The sequence below is a fragment of the Medicago truncatula genome, chromosome 5 (assembly GCF_003473485.1).
Source record: "Medicago truncatula cultivar Jemalong A17 chromosome 5, MtrunA17r5.0-ANR, whole genome shotgun sequence".
NCBI lineage: Eukaryota > Viridiplantae > Streptophyta > Magnoliopsida > Fabales > Fabaceae > Medicago > Medicago truncatula.
The window spans coordinates 35,746,292-35,766,525 of record NC_053046.1 but is presented as its reverse complement, the minus strand read 5'-3'; the positions used below and the strand labels follow the sequence as shown (position 1 = coordinate 35,766,525).

The 20,234-nt window shown below is 35.5% G+C and overlaps 3 protein-coding genes across 6 annotated transcripts; 2 read left to right on the top strand and 1 right to left on the bottom strand.

Moving 5' to 3' along the window:
* Positions 1–6,296: 6,296 nt before the first annotated feature.
* Positions 6,297–12,886, top strand: LOC11418971 (probable methyltransferase PMT11). Of its 3 annotated transcripts, XM_024783427.2 has the most exons (10): positions 6,297–7,021; positions 8,614–8,763; positions 8,848–9,118; positions 9,629–9,739; positions 10,222–10,381; positions 11,303–11,560; positions 11,657–11,779; positions 11,895–11,972; positions 12,066–12,140; positions 12,346–12,487. In XM_024783427.2, coding segments are annotated over exons 1-10 (1,797 nt in total). In that variant the 5' UTR covers positions 6,297–6,451; the 3' UTR covers positions 12,347–12,487. The 3 variants fall into 3 exon arrangements, with proteins under 3 accessions (XP_024639195.1, XP_039690533.1, XP_003616472.2); XM_003616424.4 differs by lacking the exon at positions 12,066–12,140 and having other exon boundaries at positions 6,299–7,021; positions 12,346–12,886; XM_039834599.1 differs by lacking the exons at positions 11,895–11,972; positions 12,346–12,487 and having other exon boundaries at positions 12,013–12,140.
* Positions 12,887–13,724: 838 nt separating this feature from the next.
* Positions 13,725–15,943, bottom strand: LOC11413726 (F-box/FBD/LRR-repeat protein At4g26340). Its single transcript, XM_024784977.2, has 3 exons — positions 14,819–15,943; positions 14,467–14,610; positions 13,725–14,365 (listed from the first exon to the last, which is right to left on the bottom strand). The coding sequence occupies exons 1-3, from the start codon at positions 15,758–15,760 to the stop codon at positions 14,072–14,074; spliced, it is 1,380 nt and encodes a 459-aa protein (XP_024640745.2). The 5' UTR covers positions 15,761–15,943; the 3' UTR covers positions 13,725–14,071.
* A 1,959-nt stretch (positions 15,944–17,902) lies between these two features.
* LOC11442963 (uncharacterized) lies at positions 17,903–20,234 on the top strand. Of its 2 annotated transcripts, none has more exons than XM_024784579.2 (2): positions 17,903–18,059; positions 18,207–20,234. In XM_024784579.2, exon 2 carries the CDS (start codon positions 18,233–18,235, stop codon positions 20,096–20,098), a length of 1,866 nt encoding a protein of 621 aa, XP_024640347.1. In that variant the 5' UTR covers positions 17,903–18,059; positions 18,207–18,232; the 3' UTR covers positions 20,099–20,234. The 2 variants fall into 2 exon arrangements, with proteins under 2 accessions (XP_024640347.1, XP_003616470.1); XM_003616422.4 differs by having other exon boundaries at positions 17,923–18,079.

The following is a 20,234-nucleotide window of genomic DNA, read 5'->3' as shown; positions in this document are numbered from 1 at the left end:
GTTTCTGCTTTGGGTCTTGTTTTGTCTGATATGAATGGAGAGATGGTTGTCGAAACTCCAGCTAAGGGTTCGGTGACTACTTCTCTCGTATGTTTGAAATGTCCTTTGTCTATGTTTGGTCGTGATTTTGAAATGGATTTAGTTTGTCTACCTTTGAGTGGTATGGATGTGATTTTGGGTATGAACTGGTTAGAGTACAACCACGTTCTTATTAATTGTTTTAGCAAGTCAGTGCATTTCTCTTCCGTCGAAGAGGAAAGTGGTGCAGAGTTTTTATCTACTAAGCAGCTGAAGCAACTGGAACGCGACGGTATCTTGATGTTTTCGTTAATGGCTACTATATCTATTGAGAATCAAGCAGTGATTGACAGGTTACCGGTGGTGTGTGAATTTCCTGAAGTTTTTCCAGATGAGATTCCTGATGTGCCTCCAGAGAGAGAAGTTGAGTTTTCTATTGATCTTGTTCCTGGAACGAAGCCGGTCTCGATGGCACCTTATCGTATGTCTGCTTCTGAGTTATCTGAGTTGAAGAAACAGTTGGAAGACTTGCTTGAGAAGAAGTTTGTTAGACCAAGTGTTTCACCTTGGGGAGCGCCGGTTTTGCTAGTAAAGAAGAAAGATGGTAGTATGCGGTTGTGTATTGATTATCGGCAGTTGAACAAGGTAACTATCAAGAATAGGTATCCACTTCCGAGAATTGATGATTTGATGGATCAGCTAGTGGGTGCACGAGTTTTCAGCAAGATTGATTTGAGATCAGGCTATCACCAGATTAAAGTAAAAGACGAAGATATGCAGAAGACGGCTTTCAGAACGCGTTATGGTCACTATGAATATAAAGTTATGCCCTTCGGTGTGACCAATGCACCTGGAGTGTTTATGGAGTATATGAATCGCATCTTCCATGCATTTTTGGATCGGTTCGTAGTTGTGTTTATCGACGATATTTTGATCTACTCCAAGACTGAAGAAGAACATGCTGAGCATCTGAAGATTGTCTTACAAGTGTTGAAAGAGAAGAAGCTTTATGCTAAATTGTCTAAGTGTGAATTCTGGTTGAAAGAAGTGAGTTTTCTAGGCCATGTTATTTCTGGTGATGGTATTGCAGTGGATCCGTCTAAAGTTGAAGCGGTATCACGGTGGGAGACTCCAAAGTCCGTTACTGAGATTAGAAGTTTCTTGGGTTTAGCTGGTTACTATAGAAGGTTTATTGAAGGGTTTTCTAAGTTAGCTCTTCCGCTAACGCAGTTGACTTGTAAAGGTAAAACTTTTGTGTGGGACGTTCATTGTGAGAAAAGTTTCGGTGAATTGAAGAAACGGTTGACGACTGCTCCAGTGTTAATTTTGCCGAAGTCGGATGAACCTTTTGTGGTATATTGTGATGCGTCCAAGTTGGGTTTAGGAGGTGTACTTATGCAAGAAGGTAAAGTGGTAGCTTATGCTTCAAGACAGTTGAGAGTTCATGAGAAGAATTATCCTACGCATGATCTCGAGTTGGCGGCTGTAGTCTTTGTATTGAAGATATGGAGACATTACTTGTATGGTTCGAGATTTGAGGTGTTTAGTGATCACAAGAGTTTGAAGTATTTGTTCGATCAGAAGGAATTGAATATGAGACAGCGAAGATGGCTCGAATTGTTGAAGGATTATGACTTTGGTTTGAATTATCATCCAGGTAAAGCTAATGTTGTTGCAGATGCCTTGAGTAGGAAGACATTGCATATGTCCGCCATGATGGTCAGAGAGTTCGAATTGCTTGAACAGTTTAGAGATATGAGTTTGGTTTGCGAATGGTCACCTCAGAGTGTGAAACTGGGTATGCTGAAGATTGATAGTGAATTTCTGAAAGGTATCAAGGAAGCACAGAAAGTTGATGTAAAGTTTGTGGACTTGTTGATTGCTAGAGATCAGACTGAAGACAGTGATTTTAAAATCGATGATCAAGGTGTGTTGAGATTCCGAGGAAGAATTTGTATCCCAGACAATGAAGAGATTAAGAAGATGATTCTTGAAGAGAGTCATAGAAGTAGCTTGAGTATTCATCCGGGAGCTACGAAGATGTATCATGATCTAAAGAAGATTTTCTGGTGGTCTGGTTTGAAACGAGATGTGGCACAGTTTGTGTATTCCTGTTTAGTTTGTCAGAAGTCGAAAGTTGAGCATCAGAAACCTGCTGGAATGATGGTACCTTTAGACGTGCCAGAATGGAAATGGGATAGTATATCGATGGATTTTGTGACGAGTTTGCCGAATACTCCGAGAGGGAGCGACGCAATTTGGGTTATTGTTGATAGGTTGACGAAGTCAGCTCATTTCCTACCTATTAATATTAGTTTCCCTGTTGCCCAGTTGGCAGAGATTTACATCAAAGAGATTGTGAAGTTGCATGGTGTTCCTTCGAGCATTGTATCAGATAGAGATCCAAGATTTACTTCTAGATTTTGGAAAAGTTTGCAAGAGGCCTTGGGTTCGAAGTTGAGATTGAGTTCGGCGTATCATCCACAGACAGATGGTCAGTCGGAGAGGACAATTCAGTCGCTAGAGGATTTGTTGAGAATTTGTGTTCTTGAGCAAGGAGGAACTTGGGATAGTCATCTTCCGTTGATCGAGTTCACATATAATAATAGTTATCATTCTAGTATTGGAATGGCACCGTTCGAAGCTTTGTATGGTCGGAGATGCAGAACTCCGTTGTGTTGGTTTGAATCAGGAGAAAGAGTGGTCTTAGGACCAGAGATTGTTCAGCAAACTACTGAGAAAGTTCAGATGATCCAAGAGAAAATGAAGGCGTCGCAGAGTCGACAAAAGAGTTATCATGATAAGCGTAGAAAAGATCTTGAGTTCCAAGAAGGAGACCACGTGTTTTTGAGAGTCACTCCTATGACCGGTGTAGGACGTGCTTTGAAGTCAAAGAAGTTGACCCCGAAGTTCATTGGTCCGTATCAGATATTGGAAAGAGTTGGAACGGTGGCTTACCGAGTGGGTTTACCGCCACATCTTTCGAATTTGCACAACGTTTTCCATGTGTCGCAACTTCGAAAGTATGTTCCGGATCCATCTCATGTAATCCAAAGCGACGATGTGCAAGTTAGAGACAACCTTACGGTAGAGACTTTACCGGTAAGGATTGATGATCGTAAAGTGAAGACGTTGAGAGGCAAGGAGATACCTCTCGTGAGAGTCGTTTGGTCGGGAGCGACTGGTGAAAGCTTGACGTGGGAGCTTGAGAGTAAGATGCTGGAGTCTTATCCAGAGTTGTTTGCTTGAGGTAAATTTTCGAGGACGAAAATCCTTTAAGTGGGGGAGAGTTGTAACGCCCACTTTCGTTTAATAGTTATTTAATCGAGTTTAAGTGATTATATTATATTTATATAATATATGTATGATTTTGATATGTTTTGATAAATTGTGGTGATTTTGGTGATTTGATTGATGACGTGTTAGGTTATGAGTTTTGGAGGAATTGATAAGATTATAGAATTTATTTTATTGTTAAATAAGATAAAGATTTGAAAAATATTTAGTTGAGGGCTGTTTTGATATTTTAGATAGTTTTGGGGGAGAAAGTGAGATAAGATAAGTTATTAGAAAGAGGTATAAATAGGAGAAGACCTAATATTTTAGAAACTCATTGTACGTGAAAACTTTTGGAAAAGGGAGAAAAAGCCAAGTCTAGAGGAACCAAGGTAGAGTGCTGCGATTTCTTCATAACCAGGTAAGGGTGAGACTAGTAATTCAATAGCATTGATTGTTGTAATTCTGATGATTAATTGACAAAGTTAGGATTGATTTAGAAAAGTTTTGGAATTAGGTTAAAACCCTAAAAATTGATGATCAAACGGTAAAACTTGTTTAGATTGATGTAAGAACCGTCCTATAACCTTAGAATATGTTTAGGATGAATTCTGAAATCAAATTAGGCTTTGAACCATGTTGTGTGATGGATTTTTGAGAAAAACCCTAGTCTGCCCGTGCTTCTGTTCATCGCTCGCCACGGCGAGTGATGATCCTCGCCTCGCGAGTGGTGAACTTCATCGCTCGCCACGCGAGCCCCTTTCCTTCGCCTCGCGAGTTGTTTGGTGCAACTCGCCATGGCGAGCAACCTTCCTCGCCTCGCGAGCTTAGGCAGAGTGCATGTCATATTTCGTGTTTCGACCTTTTTAGTTGAATCTTGTATGCCTTTGAGTACCTGAACTTACCTAGTATTGATTAGGAATGAATGTAGGATCAGAGGGAACCTAGAACAAGCTTAGTTTGTGAGTTGAGTGGTGCTCGCCATGGCGAGTAAGTACTCTCGCCTCGCGAGTACAACCAGGATGAACTTGATTATGTGTTTGTGCGATCTGTGTCGCACTTTTTAGTCCAGAGTGAACCCCTAATTGGTAATGAAACCTTATGATAACGTTTAATGCAGTCTGTAAAGCTATTGAGTTAAGTTGATATTATTTGAGCATGATTAAGGTATTATGCAATATGTAAGATATAATTGAAATGATTATGATTCTAGTAAATTGTTGTTGATATATTGATATCTCCTTGCTGTTATGCGACTTGACTATGCTGCTGCTGTTATTTAACTGAGTATGCAATGTTTATATATGAATATAAGGAAAATGATGACGTTTTGCATCAAGTTATTGAATGCACATGATTACGATGATTATGATGTTTTGTTCATATGTGTCCATGCATAGCATATCATTGAGCTTAGTCCTCACCACGAAAATTAGGAGCTTTGTCCTCCGCACGTTTTATAGGAGCTTTGTCCTCCGCACGATTAAAGTATATTAATACTTATGATGACGATTGGTACCACATGCATATAAGGAGTCTAGGAGCATTGTCACATTGTCATGATTAAGATGCCTTGTTGATAATGAATGGATATGTGATTATGTGATAAGTGTTATTTGATTATGTTATGTTGTTTATAATGATTGGATATGTGATTACGTGATAACTGTTTAGCATTTATGCAAAGTTAATAATGGAATGATTGATGTTAATTTATGATTCACAATTACATTGATTAATGTTATTTTATTATGAAATCTCACCCCTTCTGCTTGAAAATGTTGCCCTTCGTATGGGTAACTTGCAGGTGATCGTGCTTAGTGTGCAGTTGCTTCGTGAGTTGGCCTTGCCTTCACTGTGTCGTCTAGGTCGCTCTGATACGTAACGGGATGGGGTTTAATGCTATAACATGCTTCATTCTTTTACGTGAACTGCTTATGTTTTGATAAACTCTTTTGAGATACTTATTGGGCCTGCGTGCCGAAAACGTTTATGATTTATGTTTATGAATTTCCGCTGCTATGTTAAAGATATTTGTGAAGGTTAAATCATTATTTAACTGTTTTGGATTACGTTTCTATGTGATATCCCGTTTATGGTTTTTACTCTGATAATTGTTTAAGAAATTTGTATATTGGGAAAACGGGGTGTTACACCGCTCACATCAGTTGTGACCACATAAATTTATATAAATCTTGATTGATCTTGCATGAGGTCGTATCTCCCCTAATCTAATTTTATTTTCCTAAAGAAAAAATTATCTCTACCATCACTCCTATACTAGGCTCCCCATCAAATCCATTAAACAAAACTAAACATTGTGGCAACACATCATTTGGAAATGGACATGTAGAAATTCAAGGTGAACTGAAGTCTGAAGGAAATATCACGAATTCAAGACGAGTGAACTGCAAGGCAACGATTGAAAACAATTCACGAACACAAATGGTTTTTGACAACGTAGCTCCATCCAAACAATTACTACTAGTTTCATGCTGAGCTCATAATACCAATATCTGATAAGTTACCGCTAAGGGCATCTAATCAATCTTTTTATAATAATCTAATTATAAAATCGATTGCATCAAAGTGATATTTCTTTCGGTGAACATGTCCATCATATTCATCATATTATATTCATATATTGTCAAAACTACAAACTAAAATCATGATTAAAAAATTGAAGTGACCAAAATTGCAATTTTTTATTATAAAAAAAAATTGGGTGAGGGGTCACTTCAGTTTACATTATTTACCTTCATAAATAAATGTGTCAATTGATTTGCAAAGACCATCGTCCGAAACTCAATTTCATGTTAATGCTTAATGTTATAAGCGTTGCTCGTCCGCGAACTTAGTTTCTTTTTATGTTTCTTTGTTTTTGTTTATTTTTCCATTGCATAAAAGAAAAGATTAAATTGATATAGCGCAACAAATTAATAAATTTGAGGATTTACTCATTTTTGTTTATAAGTGCAATTTATGGTTCAATAAATGACGTAAACTTCACTATCAACTCAAAGTTTGTTTAACTGTCATCAAACTTAAACAGACAAATTCAGCGCTCTTCCCGCTACGCAGTTCACTCTCATTCATTTCATGTCATCTTCATTCAATTCATATTTACACCCCCATTCTTTGATCCCATACCCCCACCATGAAACCATCCACCTCCGCCGATCCATTCATCAAAACCGCCGCGCTCTTCACCGTCGCCGTCACTTTCTTCTACCTCGGTAAACACTGGTCCAATCGCTCTCAACAACAACTCATTTTCTTCACCACCACAACAACAACCGATCAAATCTCCATTTCCCCCAATTTCAACAAATTCTTCAACATCTCCGCCATAATCAACCCTAACCAAACACCAGAAACCGTGAAAATTAAGAAATCAGGGGTTCTGAATGAGGATGGAACAATGTCTGATGAGTTTGAGGTTGGTGAATTTGATCCGGATTTTGTGGATGAAGCACAAAGTGATGTTAAGGATAATTCAAATGATGAAGTGAAATTGAAAGTGAAGAAATTTGAATTGTGTAAGGGAAGTATGAGTGAGTATATACCGTGTTTGGATAATGTTGATGAGATTAGGAAGCTGGAATCAGTGGAGAGAGGGGAGAGATTTGAGAGGCATTGTCCAGTTGAGGAGAAACGGTTTAATTGTTTGGTTCCGGCGCCTAAAGGTTACCGGGAGCCGATTCCTTGGCCTAGAAGCCGCGACGAGGTACATTTCGGATATTTGTTTGGTAAAAAATAGCGATATCTGATAAGTTAACTTATAGTGGGTAATTGATAGAGATTGCTGATTGAATTTAGTGTTTGATAAAATTAGCGGTTGAACTAGCTTAGCAACTAAGCTCAGTTATCCACTTGATACGAATTAACATAAGCTTGTCAAAAAATGAGTTATCAAAGAACTAACTTAATATGAATTGACAAAATAACCGCTGTATAATTAGTTCGTTTAAAAGGTTAAATTAGTGGTTAAATAATAAACTCGTTAGTTCAACAGCTATATTAGCGGTTAAACAATAAGCTTGTTTAACCAGTTAATTTGCTCGTTTAACCGCTATATAACTGCTAACTTATGACAAAATAAACTCTATCATAAGCTCGTTTAACCACTATATAACCACTACATAAGCTCTTTCCACCAGTTCATATGACAAAATAATTAGCGGTTGAACTAACTTATCAGAGGACTAACTTAATATGAATTGACATAAGCTCGTGAGAAAATGACTTACCGAACGAGTCTTTCTTAGTTATATGAGCTTATAAGCTATAAGCTCAAATTGTGTCTTGGCAAACAGAGCCTTCTCTATTTGTAACACCAGAAATTTTTAGGAGTTCAGTAAATAATATAACCAAATGCTTTATTATGCTCTTATATAATGATGTAATATAATTAGAGTTTAATCGAGATACATGAGTGTAAACCATTATTCCAACGAGGATCTTCTTGTTTTCTAAGTCATTTTAAGTTGCACTTACAAAAGTGGGGTGATATGACAAAGCAACGCATTTTCATTAGATATCAGTGTAAAACAGGTTTGCACTAACAACTTATATCGTTTCAATATAAATAATTAATTATACCCATATATAAAGTGTTAGTTAATTTTTTCCTAGCATTTTCCAAGTTTATTATAAGTAAAACTTGTTGGTCCCTGTGGTTGTCAACTTCCTAATGAGTTCAATTGGCCAAAATTGTCACTTGCTATTTCGGGTCAATTTGCATAGGTTGAAGTTTTGGGGATCAAAGCAATACAATTACACCTAACAAGCTCTCCTCTTTTGTGATAAGCTTAGATTGCACTTTGCTCTCATCTTATTTTAAAACATTCACCCCCTTTCCCTGAGATAAGTATATATTGCATTTTATCTTGTTTCCACTTGAACGAACCTTTTAATAATGGCGAACAACCATAAATAAGTCTTCTGTCCATATTTTTCTTTCTCCACAATTTTCAGTATCACTGTCACTTAATTTTGGATATTTTATTGTTGTATTGAGTTTATGATTTTAGAAGACAAAATGAAGTTTTAATATTCATTTATCGGTTTTGGAACTTTGTACTTAATATTTGTTTGTCTTTTATTGTCTTATAATCAATAATGAGGATCCAAAACTATATATCAATGATCTTTAAAATCATAAATCTAAAAAGAATATCTTGTTGGAGGGTGTAATTTAAGTTTTTCCAAGTGGAGCAGATTATAATTTTATCAATTGCCACTCAAATTTCTTTTTATCTGGGGTGTAGGTGGCTGTAACTTGGTTTTTTAATGCAATATTATGCTTTTTTCTTGTAGGTGTGGTACAGTAATGTTCCCCACACTCGTCTTGTGGAAGATAAAGGGGGTCAAAATTGGATTAGAAGAGACAAGAATAAGTTCAAGTTTCCAGGAGGTGGCACCCAATTTATACACGGAGCAGATCAATACTTGGACCATATTTCTAAGGTCATTATGTACTTTGGTTTCTCATTTTAAGGCGGTATATGTGCATCTTCGATAATTCTGATGTTTATCATCCAGATGTTTTAGATGGTTCCTGACATCACATTTGGTCAAAATATAAGAGTTGCTCTTGATGTTGGCTGTGGTGTAGCTAGTTTTGGCGCATACTTATTGTCAAGAAATGTCATCACGATGTCCGTTGCCCCAAAGGATATTCATGAGAATCAGATCCAATTTGCTCTTGAGCGTGGTGTCCCAGCGATGGTGGCAGCATTTGCAACTAGACGTTTATTATATCCAAGTCAAGCTTTTGATTTGATACATTGTTCACGCTGCAGAATTAATTGGACTCGAGATGGTATGAGTTCTCTTGTATCGTGTGCATTGTTCCTAAAAAGCTAACTGACCGTAGAATTGCATGTTCTAAATGCAAGTTTTTACCTAGTCACGGTTTTATGTAAATGTCATTATTTGCATTTCAATTTTTATCCACTCTTGTTTTAGCTAGTTTTTATGGTATGAATGGCATATGCACTTTTTTACTCTGGAAAATTAATACAGATCATAATAATAAAGATCCTTTGGTCTCTATCAACCTCTTTTTTTTTTTTTTTTATCCCAATTTCATTGCCATGAGATTCTTCTTCTTGGAAAAAACTAATATAACTATACACGCAGATCCCTAATCAATCATTACCTGATATCATTATTGGATTGCCAGTAGGAAAGACAAATTTGTTGTGAGCAGGGCTTGTTTCAGAATTGCTTGTAAAAATAAAAGAGAGCTATTTTCATGTTCCCTTCACGTCTTTGTTTCAGTTGCTCGCTTTGAGTTTCATCCAACACCTTGTTTGAACTTGTGATGCAGATGGTATTTTGCTGCTTGAAGCTAATAGGATGCTAAGGGCAGGAGGGTACTTTGTCTGGGCTGCCCAACCAGTTTATAAACATGAGCAAAATTTAGAAGAACAATGGGAAGGTATGACTCAAATTGGTTTCCATCTAGATTTAATTATTGAAGCTTTTCAGCTATAGACTGTGGCATTTATGGATTGCTTAGTTTTGTACACTTATTTTAATGTTAACATTTTCTGATATGACATATTCCACAATTTGTTCACTAATTGTTACCATGTTTCCGTCATGTGTCGCATCGATAGGCAGAACTAAAATGTAATCTTTAAATGGTCAACCCTTTGACTTAGACCCCTCTCTCAATGATTTATTCAGTATCCAAAGCTAGAGTTTTAACTATATGCCATGATATTAAATACCTGCTCAACTGCTCCAATTTTCGCAATTGACTGTTACTTCTGCTATGTGTACAACAGTACTATTGAAACGGAAAAAAAAAGTACCACTGTACTTGAATGTTTAGTAATTTATTAGGGTTGTCTTAATCTGTATTCCTAATATTGCAGCCTCCATTGTGAGTATAACATTGGGTTTTATTATCATCAGAGATGATTAATCTTACTACTCGTCTATGCTGGAAGTTTTTGAAAAAAGATGGGTATGTTGCAATATGGCAGAAACCCTTCGACAATAGCTGCTATCTAAACCGTGAGGCAGAAACTAAGCCTCCACTCTGTGACATAACTGAGGACCCAGACAATATCTGGTATAGTGTTCTTGCCTTCCCGATAAATTTTACGCAAACAATATGTAAATTTACCATCATTGTCTTGTGTGATAGAGGTTTCGAGAATAGAATCAAGGAGTAAAAAATAGGTGCATTTTACATATATATAGGTTGAAACAACCGGGAGGTGTAGAATTAAATAGTTCCTTCATTGATATTAAATGCTAGACTACTATATTTTTTGTTCATCCAAGGAAAAGAGAGTGAAACTCCATTTCATTGAAGCTATAAATTTGTGATAAATTATGAAAATGAAAAAACTATGATCTATGAAGAAGCCCGCGATCAATAATTAACAGAAACCTTTATATGATCAACAGCTCATCAAAGGAAGAAAGTGAAATTCCATTTTCATCCAGATAACTTTGCTGAAGGTTGAAGCGATGATTTTTTAAAGCTAAACTATGACTATAAAATTGGCTATGCAGTTTTTGGAAGTTCATATAAATTTATTATATATATATATATATATATATATATATATATATATATATATATATATATATATATTCTGCCTTTTAGGTTTACTGAAGCGTACACTAAAATTGTGGACAAGTTAATTTTTTCTTCATCTGACCTTTATGGAAAAAAAATAGAAACAAATAAGATGAAGAGAAAAATAAATTGGAAACTGAATGATGGGTATTTATGACTGTGGAAGTAGAATGTGATCTAACCTGATTACACACATTAGTATAGGGTTTCTACCTGCAGTCCCATAGAATTTTATATCTAGAAACAGCCTTGACCCTATTCAGCCACGGGAAAAACCAGCCAAGTCTATCATTTTTAGTAATTAAACAATTTGAGTAAAACTTTATAATAGATTTTCATGCTTGTGTTTTATTACATTTTACAGGCCTTTGATTGAGTGTTCAATTATTTTCTTTGTCAATTTAGGTATGTTAATTTAAAAGCATGCATCTCTCAATTGCCTGAGAATGGATATGGAGTAAATCTTACCAAATGGCCTGCACGTTTGCAAACTTCACCTGATAGGCTCCAAAGCATAAAACTTGATGCTCTCCTATCCAGAAAAGAGCTTTTTAAGGCAGAATCAAAATATTGGAATGAGGTAATAGCAAGTTATGTACGTGCTTACCGTTGGAAGACGATGAGATTAAGAAATGTTATAGACATGAGAGCTGGTTTTGGCGGGTATTGTTTTATCATATTTTCTTTCTTGTGCAAGATACTAAAATATGGTAGGATTTTCTTATTAGTATATTCAACAACTTTTTTAGCTTTCTGCAGATTTGCAGCTGCGTTGATTGACCAGAATCTTGACAGCTGGGTTATGAATGTTGTTCCTGTTAGTGGCCCAAACACCTTGCCTGTGATATATGACCGTGGGCTTATCGGAGTTATGCATGATTGGTACTTTGTTGCTCTTATTTAAGATTATATTAAAAATATACTAAATAAGTTGTCGTACCAATATTGCGAACTTCTCAGCATGTGGTAATATTTCTATCTATGATATCTAATTTAGGTGTGAATCATTTGACACTTATCCAAGAACCTATGATCTTCTGCATGCTTCATATCTGCTTTCTGTTGAGAAGAAAAGGTACTCCTTGTGTTGATAGATTGTTTTGTAAATATGTCAGGCTGTCGTTATATGTGGATTGACAAAGTCAAAGTTTTTATATTCTCTCCTTAGGAAGCTTGATTCAGTATATATTTCATTTCTCTCAAGCAAAATGAAACGGTTTGGACGTCCAATCTGTTACACTTGGTGATCTACTGAATCTATATCTCAATATTTGTCCATCTTGAAATAAATTATATTGGCAATGTTCATTTTTCATTGCTTATTTACAGCATATATTACGAGCTTTGTAAAAATAAGAAACCTGGATAGGTTTACTGTATTTTATGTTGTATGTAGGGAGTGCTTCTGCAGCGATTCCTAACTATTTGTTGCATTTCTCGCTTATTAGATGCAATGTCTCATCAATCATGCTTGAGATGGATCGGATACTTAGACCTGGTGGACATGTATACATCCGAGATTCTCTTTCTATCATGGATGAGCTTCTGGAGATTGCCAAGGCTATCGGCTGGCAAGCCACATTGCGAGACACGGCTGAGGGTCCACATGCAAGTTATAGAATCTTGGTTTGTGATAAGCTCATACCACACGGTTGATGCAATCAGGTTATAAAACTCATGTTCTTGGTTTCTGAATTGATGGTCCCTGCAGCTGCAATGGGGAATTCAACAGTTGACACAAGTTTAGGACGATGCAAGCGTAAATATCTCACTTCCTTATATGTGTATGGACTCTGCAGGCAATCAATGCTATTGATTCTTGACATCAGATCGCAAGAGCTGATTAGGTATAGTCTATCATTTAACTTCTGTATAATTCAATTTAATTGTATATTATAAAGCATGCCAGTATCTCTGCCTGTATGATAAAGAAACACTACAAAAGAAACCACAAGCAAAAAACAATAGCAATTTGTTCAAATTCCATTATGCAATAGTGCTATAGTGCCACTATAGCCGCTATTTAACAACACTATATACAAGGCAAAGCTTCTTGAGCCAATTAAGAGAAACTTATACAGGTCCAAAAGACAGACCCAACAATCTCCAAAACTCCAAACAGCTTTCTCCAAAGTACCTAGACCAATTCAAAAAAGATATTTTTGTTCCTGTAACCTGTCAATTTTGTTAATCCTGTAAACCACATCAGTCCAAACAAAACGTTTTTAACTTATATAGAGCATAATATGTCCATCTGGGTTTGTCCAAAAGAATATTTTAGGCACACTATGGAAAATAAGACTTAGAAAAGAAGAAACCCAAGGTGTCAAATGACCAAATTTCTTTTCCAGGATTTGAAGAAAGATGAAGTAAAAGCATAAGAGACTTAAACTCACCAACCTTTCATGATTATGAAGGTTATTGAAAAGGTCAAAATTTGAAAGGAACTAGACAGAAATGGTGTAAAGTTGACTGTAAAAGAAGTATAGGAAAAGCCATGAAAAAGAGAAAAGTTCCTGAATACTCTCCCAGAATCTAATTTGAGAACTATAACTAACACTCAACAAGAGAAGACTAAAAAGTAGTTGAAACTTGAGAAACAAACTTCCAAGGACTAGCATGATCAGGACAATCACAGAATTGGCATGTTGTAAACCATACATGCTTTGAGTAACTTATGCTATCCAGCGGAAGAAAGTGATGGAAAATATCAAAACCAGTTAGCTTCCCAAGCAATATTCTTGGATGCCAAGACACTTGTGGTTACATTTAATTTGTGGTGTCAACATAGCGTGTTTGTGTCGTGTCTGTGTTAGTGCTTTATAGAACCACGGGTTGTCAAGTTTATGTTCTAGGAGGAAAAATCAAGTTGAATCTCATATAAACTCATTTCTAAGCAAAGTCAGTCGAACTCATGCGGACTCTAGCAAATTCGCTCAAATCGGGAATTATAGCCATGCTTTCTGAAAGTGACTTGAAACCAAATCAACAACCACTGGATGGTACATCATCAGATGCCAATCATATTCATCATTTATAAAACATCATTTATATTCAGAATAAGGATACAAGGTTGCTTCTTCTTCAAGGGACTAAAATTACATGATAACTTGCATGAAAACATGCTGCAACCTACAAAAAAGAATACAAAAGCTCTATTTATAATCCATACCATCAAGAACGACTTTGAAGCACATAGTTAGTCCTGTTATCTTTTGAGGCTCTTGGCAAGGAAGATAATTCCAACACAGCATCACTTGTCTCGCTTGGATTCCAGCAGCTACTCTCAAAATAAATTGTGGTTCTCTTAAGCACTTTTCCACTATTTAAAATGTAACTTATAAGTTCAAACTCTTCATCCGTGCCTTCATAATCTCTGAATATAAAAGTAGTAAGGTGTGATGAAAGACAGCTAGGAACTATTGTTGGTTGTCTCCATTCAATTTCATTATCACATAGTTCATCAACCTGTCAAGTGAGGTCACAACACAACTATAATTGTATCCAATGAAACAAAGTAAAAATAAAAATTCAAGAAATAATTAGCTAAATCTCAAGAGTTAACTAACCTTGATAATCTCTAGAAATTCTAGATTGGGGCATTTTTCTAGCAACAACTCAACTAGAAAATATGAATCAAGGATTTTTAAATATAATTGTAGATGACCCAAATGATCAAATGTTGGAAATTCTAGACAAGCATAAGTAAGCACCTGCAAGTGGATAAAAATAACAAAGAATTATGAGAAATAACATACAATTCCTATACTAAAAACATGGGGTAAATAGAACTTTTAGTCCTTATATATAATATACTTTTCTAACCAACTGTTTACAAAAGTGGAAGGGAAAAAAACGTAGAAAACATATGAATTCAGTGTGCACGTGATAAGAGAAGGTAAGTTTAGCAAAGAATCATACCTCTGTGGTATACAAATCTAAGCAAAGAAATCTGGTTTTACGAACCCCATTGAAAATATTTGCTATATTTTCTTTTACTTTTTTATTTTCATAATCAAAATGGATACCAATATGTGCTTCTTTCAAATTGTCCAAATTCTCAACCACATAGTTAATCGCCTTAGTTTCTTTCATCACAAGGCACTCAAGAAGAGGAGTTTTAATATGAAGTCTTTCATCAAAACTCCTAACAAATAACCTCTTCAACGAAGGCACACATATTCCAAACAAAGAAGTACGTTTGAACTTCACTTCCTCGTAGAAAAGTTGTTCAAGAGCAGGACAACTAGATAAAAACCTCATAAGAGCATCATCATCGTGATCATCAACAAAGCACAAAAGATTGAGATGCAAAATCTTCAACAAAGGAAGATGAAGATGAGAAGGAACATTGAGATGAAATGTCCCAACCAACCTCAAAACAGTGAGTGTTTTGCATGTATAAAGCTGGTGAGGCAAATAAACTTTTAAACGATATAAAGAGAGGTCTATCTCGTAAACTTTTTGAGTAGTTGCCATGGAAACTATTGAACTAACCAAGTGAGGGATATAACAGTTGTTGAGGATAGAGAAGGAAAGTCTTTTGATGCATTTTGATTCCCTTTGAGATAGGACACTGTTCATAATATCAACAAAGTTCTCTTTTGTTAGAAAGGAAGGACAATGATTTGGGAAATGAAGAGCATCAGCAAAAGTCCAAAGTGAAATCCACCTATGGGATAAAACACTTGTTGTGATAGCATCTTTGGTTGGTAGGAATGAAAGGATATAAGCAATTACCTCATTTGGTAATCTACTGATCCTATCAACTTGCCTTTCCACTTTTCTTTCTGTATGCCCTAAAGAAGAGGAAGAAGAAAAACAACATTTGTTGAGAGTCAGATAATAGTTTTCATTTGACATTGAAGTAAAAAAAGATTGTAGTGATTTGGGAGAATCAAAGAAAACGGAGTATTTATATGGTTTTAAATGGGAATTTGAGGCTAATATATATACTTAGAGGTTAAATGAGAGAGTAAAACATGGCAAGCTGAGAGAAGAACACGTTTAAGCATTTGCACAGTTATTCAAGATAGTGGGCGGTGCAAATAGTGATGATATTTGTTTAATTATAGAGGTAGAGGCATTGTATGTATATATGAAGAGATTGATTTTCTTAAATACTTGTTTAAGCGGTGAGAAAAGTAAAACTATTTGATGTAAGTGTGTTAATCAACCAAACCACTTAATGATTAATTAGAATGATATCTTTCCACCAATTATGGTGCAGCACAAGTCATAGAAACCTGAGATTTTTAATCATTTGAATTCATTTTTGGTTTGATCTTAGAGATAAGTGAGTATGAAAAAATATTTGTTTAGAGAGGTCAAGTGGTTAATCCTTTAAATGAATTTAAGTTAGATTAGTTTTTGCAATTCTGCATGGAAGATACCTTTGATTTTAATTTTAATTTTAAAATTGTGTCTTTCTCAAATCGATTGATATTTTTAACGAGTTAAATAGATCATGTTAAATCATTTATTCAATCGAACGACTTCACAATTTAAATTAATTAATTTTAACAAATATCAATGTGAAGTTAGTTGTCTAGGGAATCGACTTGACAAAGTTTCAATTAATTTCAAAATTATCATCGTCTCATTTTTAAGTTAGGCAGTAGAGAACATACTTGAAGTAGAATCCGTTTGTTACAACTTAAAAAAATAAAAATAAAAAGCCACATTTTGAAGTTTTGGGCCTCTCAAATTTTTACTTGTTTTCACCTTTATTTTTTGGTCATGTTGTTTCCAACTATTTAATTAGGGCATTTATTAACTTGTTTTGTAAGCAATTCAATAGAAATTCATCAATTTATCGTAAATATCTAGTGGTCTAGTAGTTACGTTTCTTGTATATGAATCAATATTATGACCTATTCACCATATTTTGATAGGAATTAAAACTCGAGAGATGTTGGAGCTTAAAAGAACAAAGAAGTGATGCGAACAGAGATTCGCTTAGTGATCCCACGAGTTGGGAGCAAGGAATTCATAGAGATTGAAAGTGAACACAAGGCAAATTGGCTCAATGAACTAGGAGTTAGTTGAGAGCGAGCAAGTCATAAACTTTGGAAATTTTCAGGATTGAGCAATTCACTTAGCAAGCTTTAATTCGTTAAGAAAATATCAATGTGGTTTAATGATTGAGTGTTGAGCTGGAAGAAACTCACATGGGTACTTTTATATATGTCTTCTACTTTAAGTATCATTGCTACATTACCTTATGCGATGTGTATTTAGGTTACTTCATTTTCTATCATATTAGATCTCCCAAACGAAATGTGCGTACTTTTTATGTTATTGTGGATTAGATTGTTTGGTATGAAGTTAAGTAATGACTATAATTGAAGCTAGTATTGTTTCGATTATCTAATTCTATTGGTCATTGATGTTTTTTGAGTTTTACAATGAATTAATTTTTTAGATATCTTTTTCTGGGGTTTGAATGTATTTGATGATGAAGGTGAGGAAGGAGAGAAAGAAATAAAAAATATTTTCTTTTAGTTAATCATTTTTAAGAAAAATGCTAAATCATAATACTATTTTTGTCTTCGAATCTCCTTAGTGCCTTATGTCCATAAATATTGATTTGACAAACAAAATGGATGAAAAGGATTATACTAAGAAAACTTAATGAGATTAAAGGACAATATGACACTACTTTTATGCGGAACCAAAATGAACCCCTCAATTAAACAACTATCTCAAGAGACAAAAGATATATATTTAAACCTAATAGGCTATATACAAATCCCTAATGGAACAATGGAAAAAAAATTAATCATACTCAACACTCTTTAAAATAATTAACGAATCTATAATATATGAATAAAGTTTTTTCTCACCACAATCATTCGTTTAAAGAAAAGCTAAAGTTATTAAATCGTTAACTCGACTAACTTTTAAATTCAACGACATAAGTTTTTATTTTTCGACTAACTTTTAAATTCGACGACACAAGTTTATTTTCAAAATATTATGTTTATAAATAAAATCTTATAATAAACATTAAACATAGGTATAGATAAAACTTACCAGTTCCATTTCCATCGAACACACGAAAAACAAAATGATGCCGCTACCACTTTTCCCTCGTAGTTTCAGAAACAAGTTCCCATCGCACTGAACTCAACTCAACTGCCTGGAAACGCCGCCGGAAACAGTAAGAAACTTCACCCTAAGGTTTTTCTCTTTTCAATTTTTCGTTTACTGGTTCAATTTTGCAATAATTTTTCCGTTTCATAATTAATATAATGATTCATGTTACTTCAATTCTATAAAAACTGAATTTTTAATGTTTTATTTGAAGGTTGCTGCTGAATACTTTTTGTTGAAATGGATTCAACGCCTTTTACAACTGAATTCTTGCCTAGAACCTTAAACCCATTTTCACCTTACAATAAATTTTCCTTTTTTAAACCTTTCAATAAATCCCAAACCCTAATAAAATTTCAACCCTACAAAAGATTTGAAGTTGTTTCGTTGGCCCAAAACGCGAAACCGGAGAGTGAATTTGGGATTTTTAGTAAGAATTGTGATGTGTTTAGTAGAAGAGATGTTGGGTGTTATGCGGGTCGTAGTAAGAAGACCGGTGGTGCGTCGTCTTCTGGTGGTAGATTGGAAGGTAATGCTGATTTTCGGAGACGGATGAAGCGTAATGCGAGGGTGAAAAGTAAGAAGCTTGCTGAGAGTTTGTTTTATAGGTTGAAAAACCCTAGGGGACGTGGGAATTATCCCGATAATTTTTCGGAGGATTTGTTACAGCAGATTGGTCTTGGATATGATCGAATGGTGAGGTTTATGGAGAAGGATGATCCAAATTTGAGGCATCCGTATGATTGGTATAAGTATGGTGAATATGGGCCGTATTCTTGGCGTGGAATTGTTGTTGGTGAGCCGGTTAGTGGTGGGATTACGGATGAGTGTGTGACGATAATTAATGAAGTGAAGGATCATGAAGAGTGGGAGGAGATTGAGAAATCTGAAATGGCTGCTGATTTTGGGAAAAAAGTGAAGCAGTTGGATCAAACTAAGTTAAGGTATTTTTGGGTTTTCATTAGGCATCCTAAGTGGAGAGTTTCCGAACTTCCTTGGCAGCAATGGACATTAGTTAGTGAAGTGGTACTTGAAGCTGGTAAACAGAGATTAGATAAGTGGACTTTGATGGGTAGACTTGGGAACAAGGCTAGGTCGTTGGTAGCACAATGTGCAGCGTGGATGAGACCTGATATCGTGTATGTCAAGCGGCCGGTGTTCCAGTGTAGGTTTGAGCCACAGGATAATTTTTTTAATGCAATAATTCCGTTTCTTGATCCTCGCACGGAACAAGATTACCTTTGTCAGTTAGAAAATGATGATGGCAGTGTTGAGACGTGTACTTATTATGGTGGATTGTGTAAGCTTGTGAAGGTGAATCAAAAGGCTTTTGTTGATGATGTGGTTAATGCATATCAGAAATTGAGTGATGAAAAAAAGTCCAAATGTTTGGAATTTCTATTGGGCCATCATCCGGTGCAAATTTTACATCCATATACTAAAGAGTGGAAGGCTAAGTTGGAAGAGATGGAGCTTGGTTGTGATGCTCCTGATGAAGAAGATGATGATATTGTTGGTGATAATGATACTGAGATTATAGATTGGATTGAGGATGAAGGTAGTGACGGAGATGCTGAATTTGATGATGGTGGTGAATTTGATGATGATGATGATGATCAAGAGATGGAGGAGGAGGATGAGGAGATTGATAATTTTGATATCAATGCAGACCAAGATCTAGTTACGGACATGGAAGAAAGCAAAGATGGTAAATTCCATGCCATGGAAGAAGATGTGAAGGGCTGGAAGGAGTTTCGGAAAGCAACAAACAGTGCAGAAGCAATAGAAAATATGGCAAGGAAGAGTGTCAAACTCTCTACAGAGCTATATAAGAAGCAAATGATGACAGCGGATGCAGGGGAAGAAACAACGCGTTCAGTAGACGGAGACGAAACTGTTTTAAGAGGAAAGCGAGCAAAGGTTAGTCCAGAAGAGTGGAAGTATGTTGGGGTCGGTCCGTGGAGAAAAAAGATTAAGAAGAGCAAACTTCCTCCAGATCTATTTCTGCGAGCAGCTGTTCGGCCTTTCAATTACAGAAATCTTGTTAAAGAGATTGTTTTAACTAGGCATGCAATTTTGGATGGTGATATTGGTAGGAAAGAATAAGGATATAGTTGTTTAAGAGTGATGTTGAGAAAATTAGTAGAATGAATTATTTTCCTTACTTTTATGTTAGGATTTTTTATGCTTACCTGTTTCTGAAAAATATTATGACAGCATACAACATCAGTTTATTTACACT

Excerpts from the sequence above, each read along its gene's own strand:
- LOC11418971 (XM_003616424.4), top strand. The coding sequence starts at position 6,452 with ATGAAACCATCCACCTCCGCCGATCCATTCATCAAAACCGCCGCGCTC. Across the intron at positions 10,382-11,302 it reads GAGGACCCAGACAATATCTG|GTATGTTAATTTAAAAGCAT; the intron begins GTATAGTGTTCT and ends TTGTCAATTTAG. Across the intron at positions 11,780-11,894 it reads ATCGGAGTTATGCATGATTG|GTGTGAATCATTTGACACTT; the intron begins GTACTTTGTTGC and ends TATCTAATTTAG.
- LOC11413726 (XM_024784977.2), bottom strand. The coding sequence starts at position 15,760 with ATGTCAAATGAAAACTATTATCTGACTCTCAACAAATGTTGTTTTTCT. Across the intron at positions 14,611-14,818 it reads TAGATTTGTATACCACAGAG|GTGCTTACTTATGCTTGTCT; the intron begins GTATGATTCTTT and ends ATCCACTTGCAG. Across the intron at positions 14,366-14,466 it reads AATTTCTAGAGATTATCAAG|GTTGATGAACTATGTGATAA; the intron begins GTTAGTTAACTC and ends CTCACTTGACAG.
- LOC11442963 (XM_024784579.2), top strand. The coding sequence starts at position 18,233 with ATGGATTCAACGCCTTTTACAACTGAATTCTTGCCTAGAACCTTAAAC.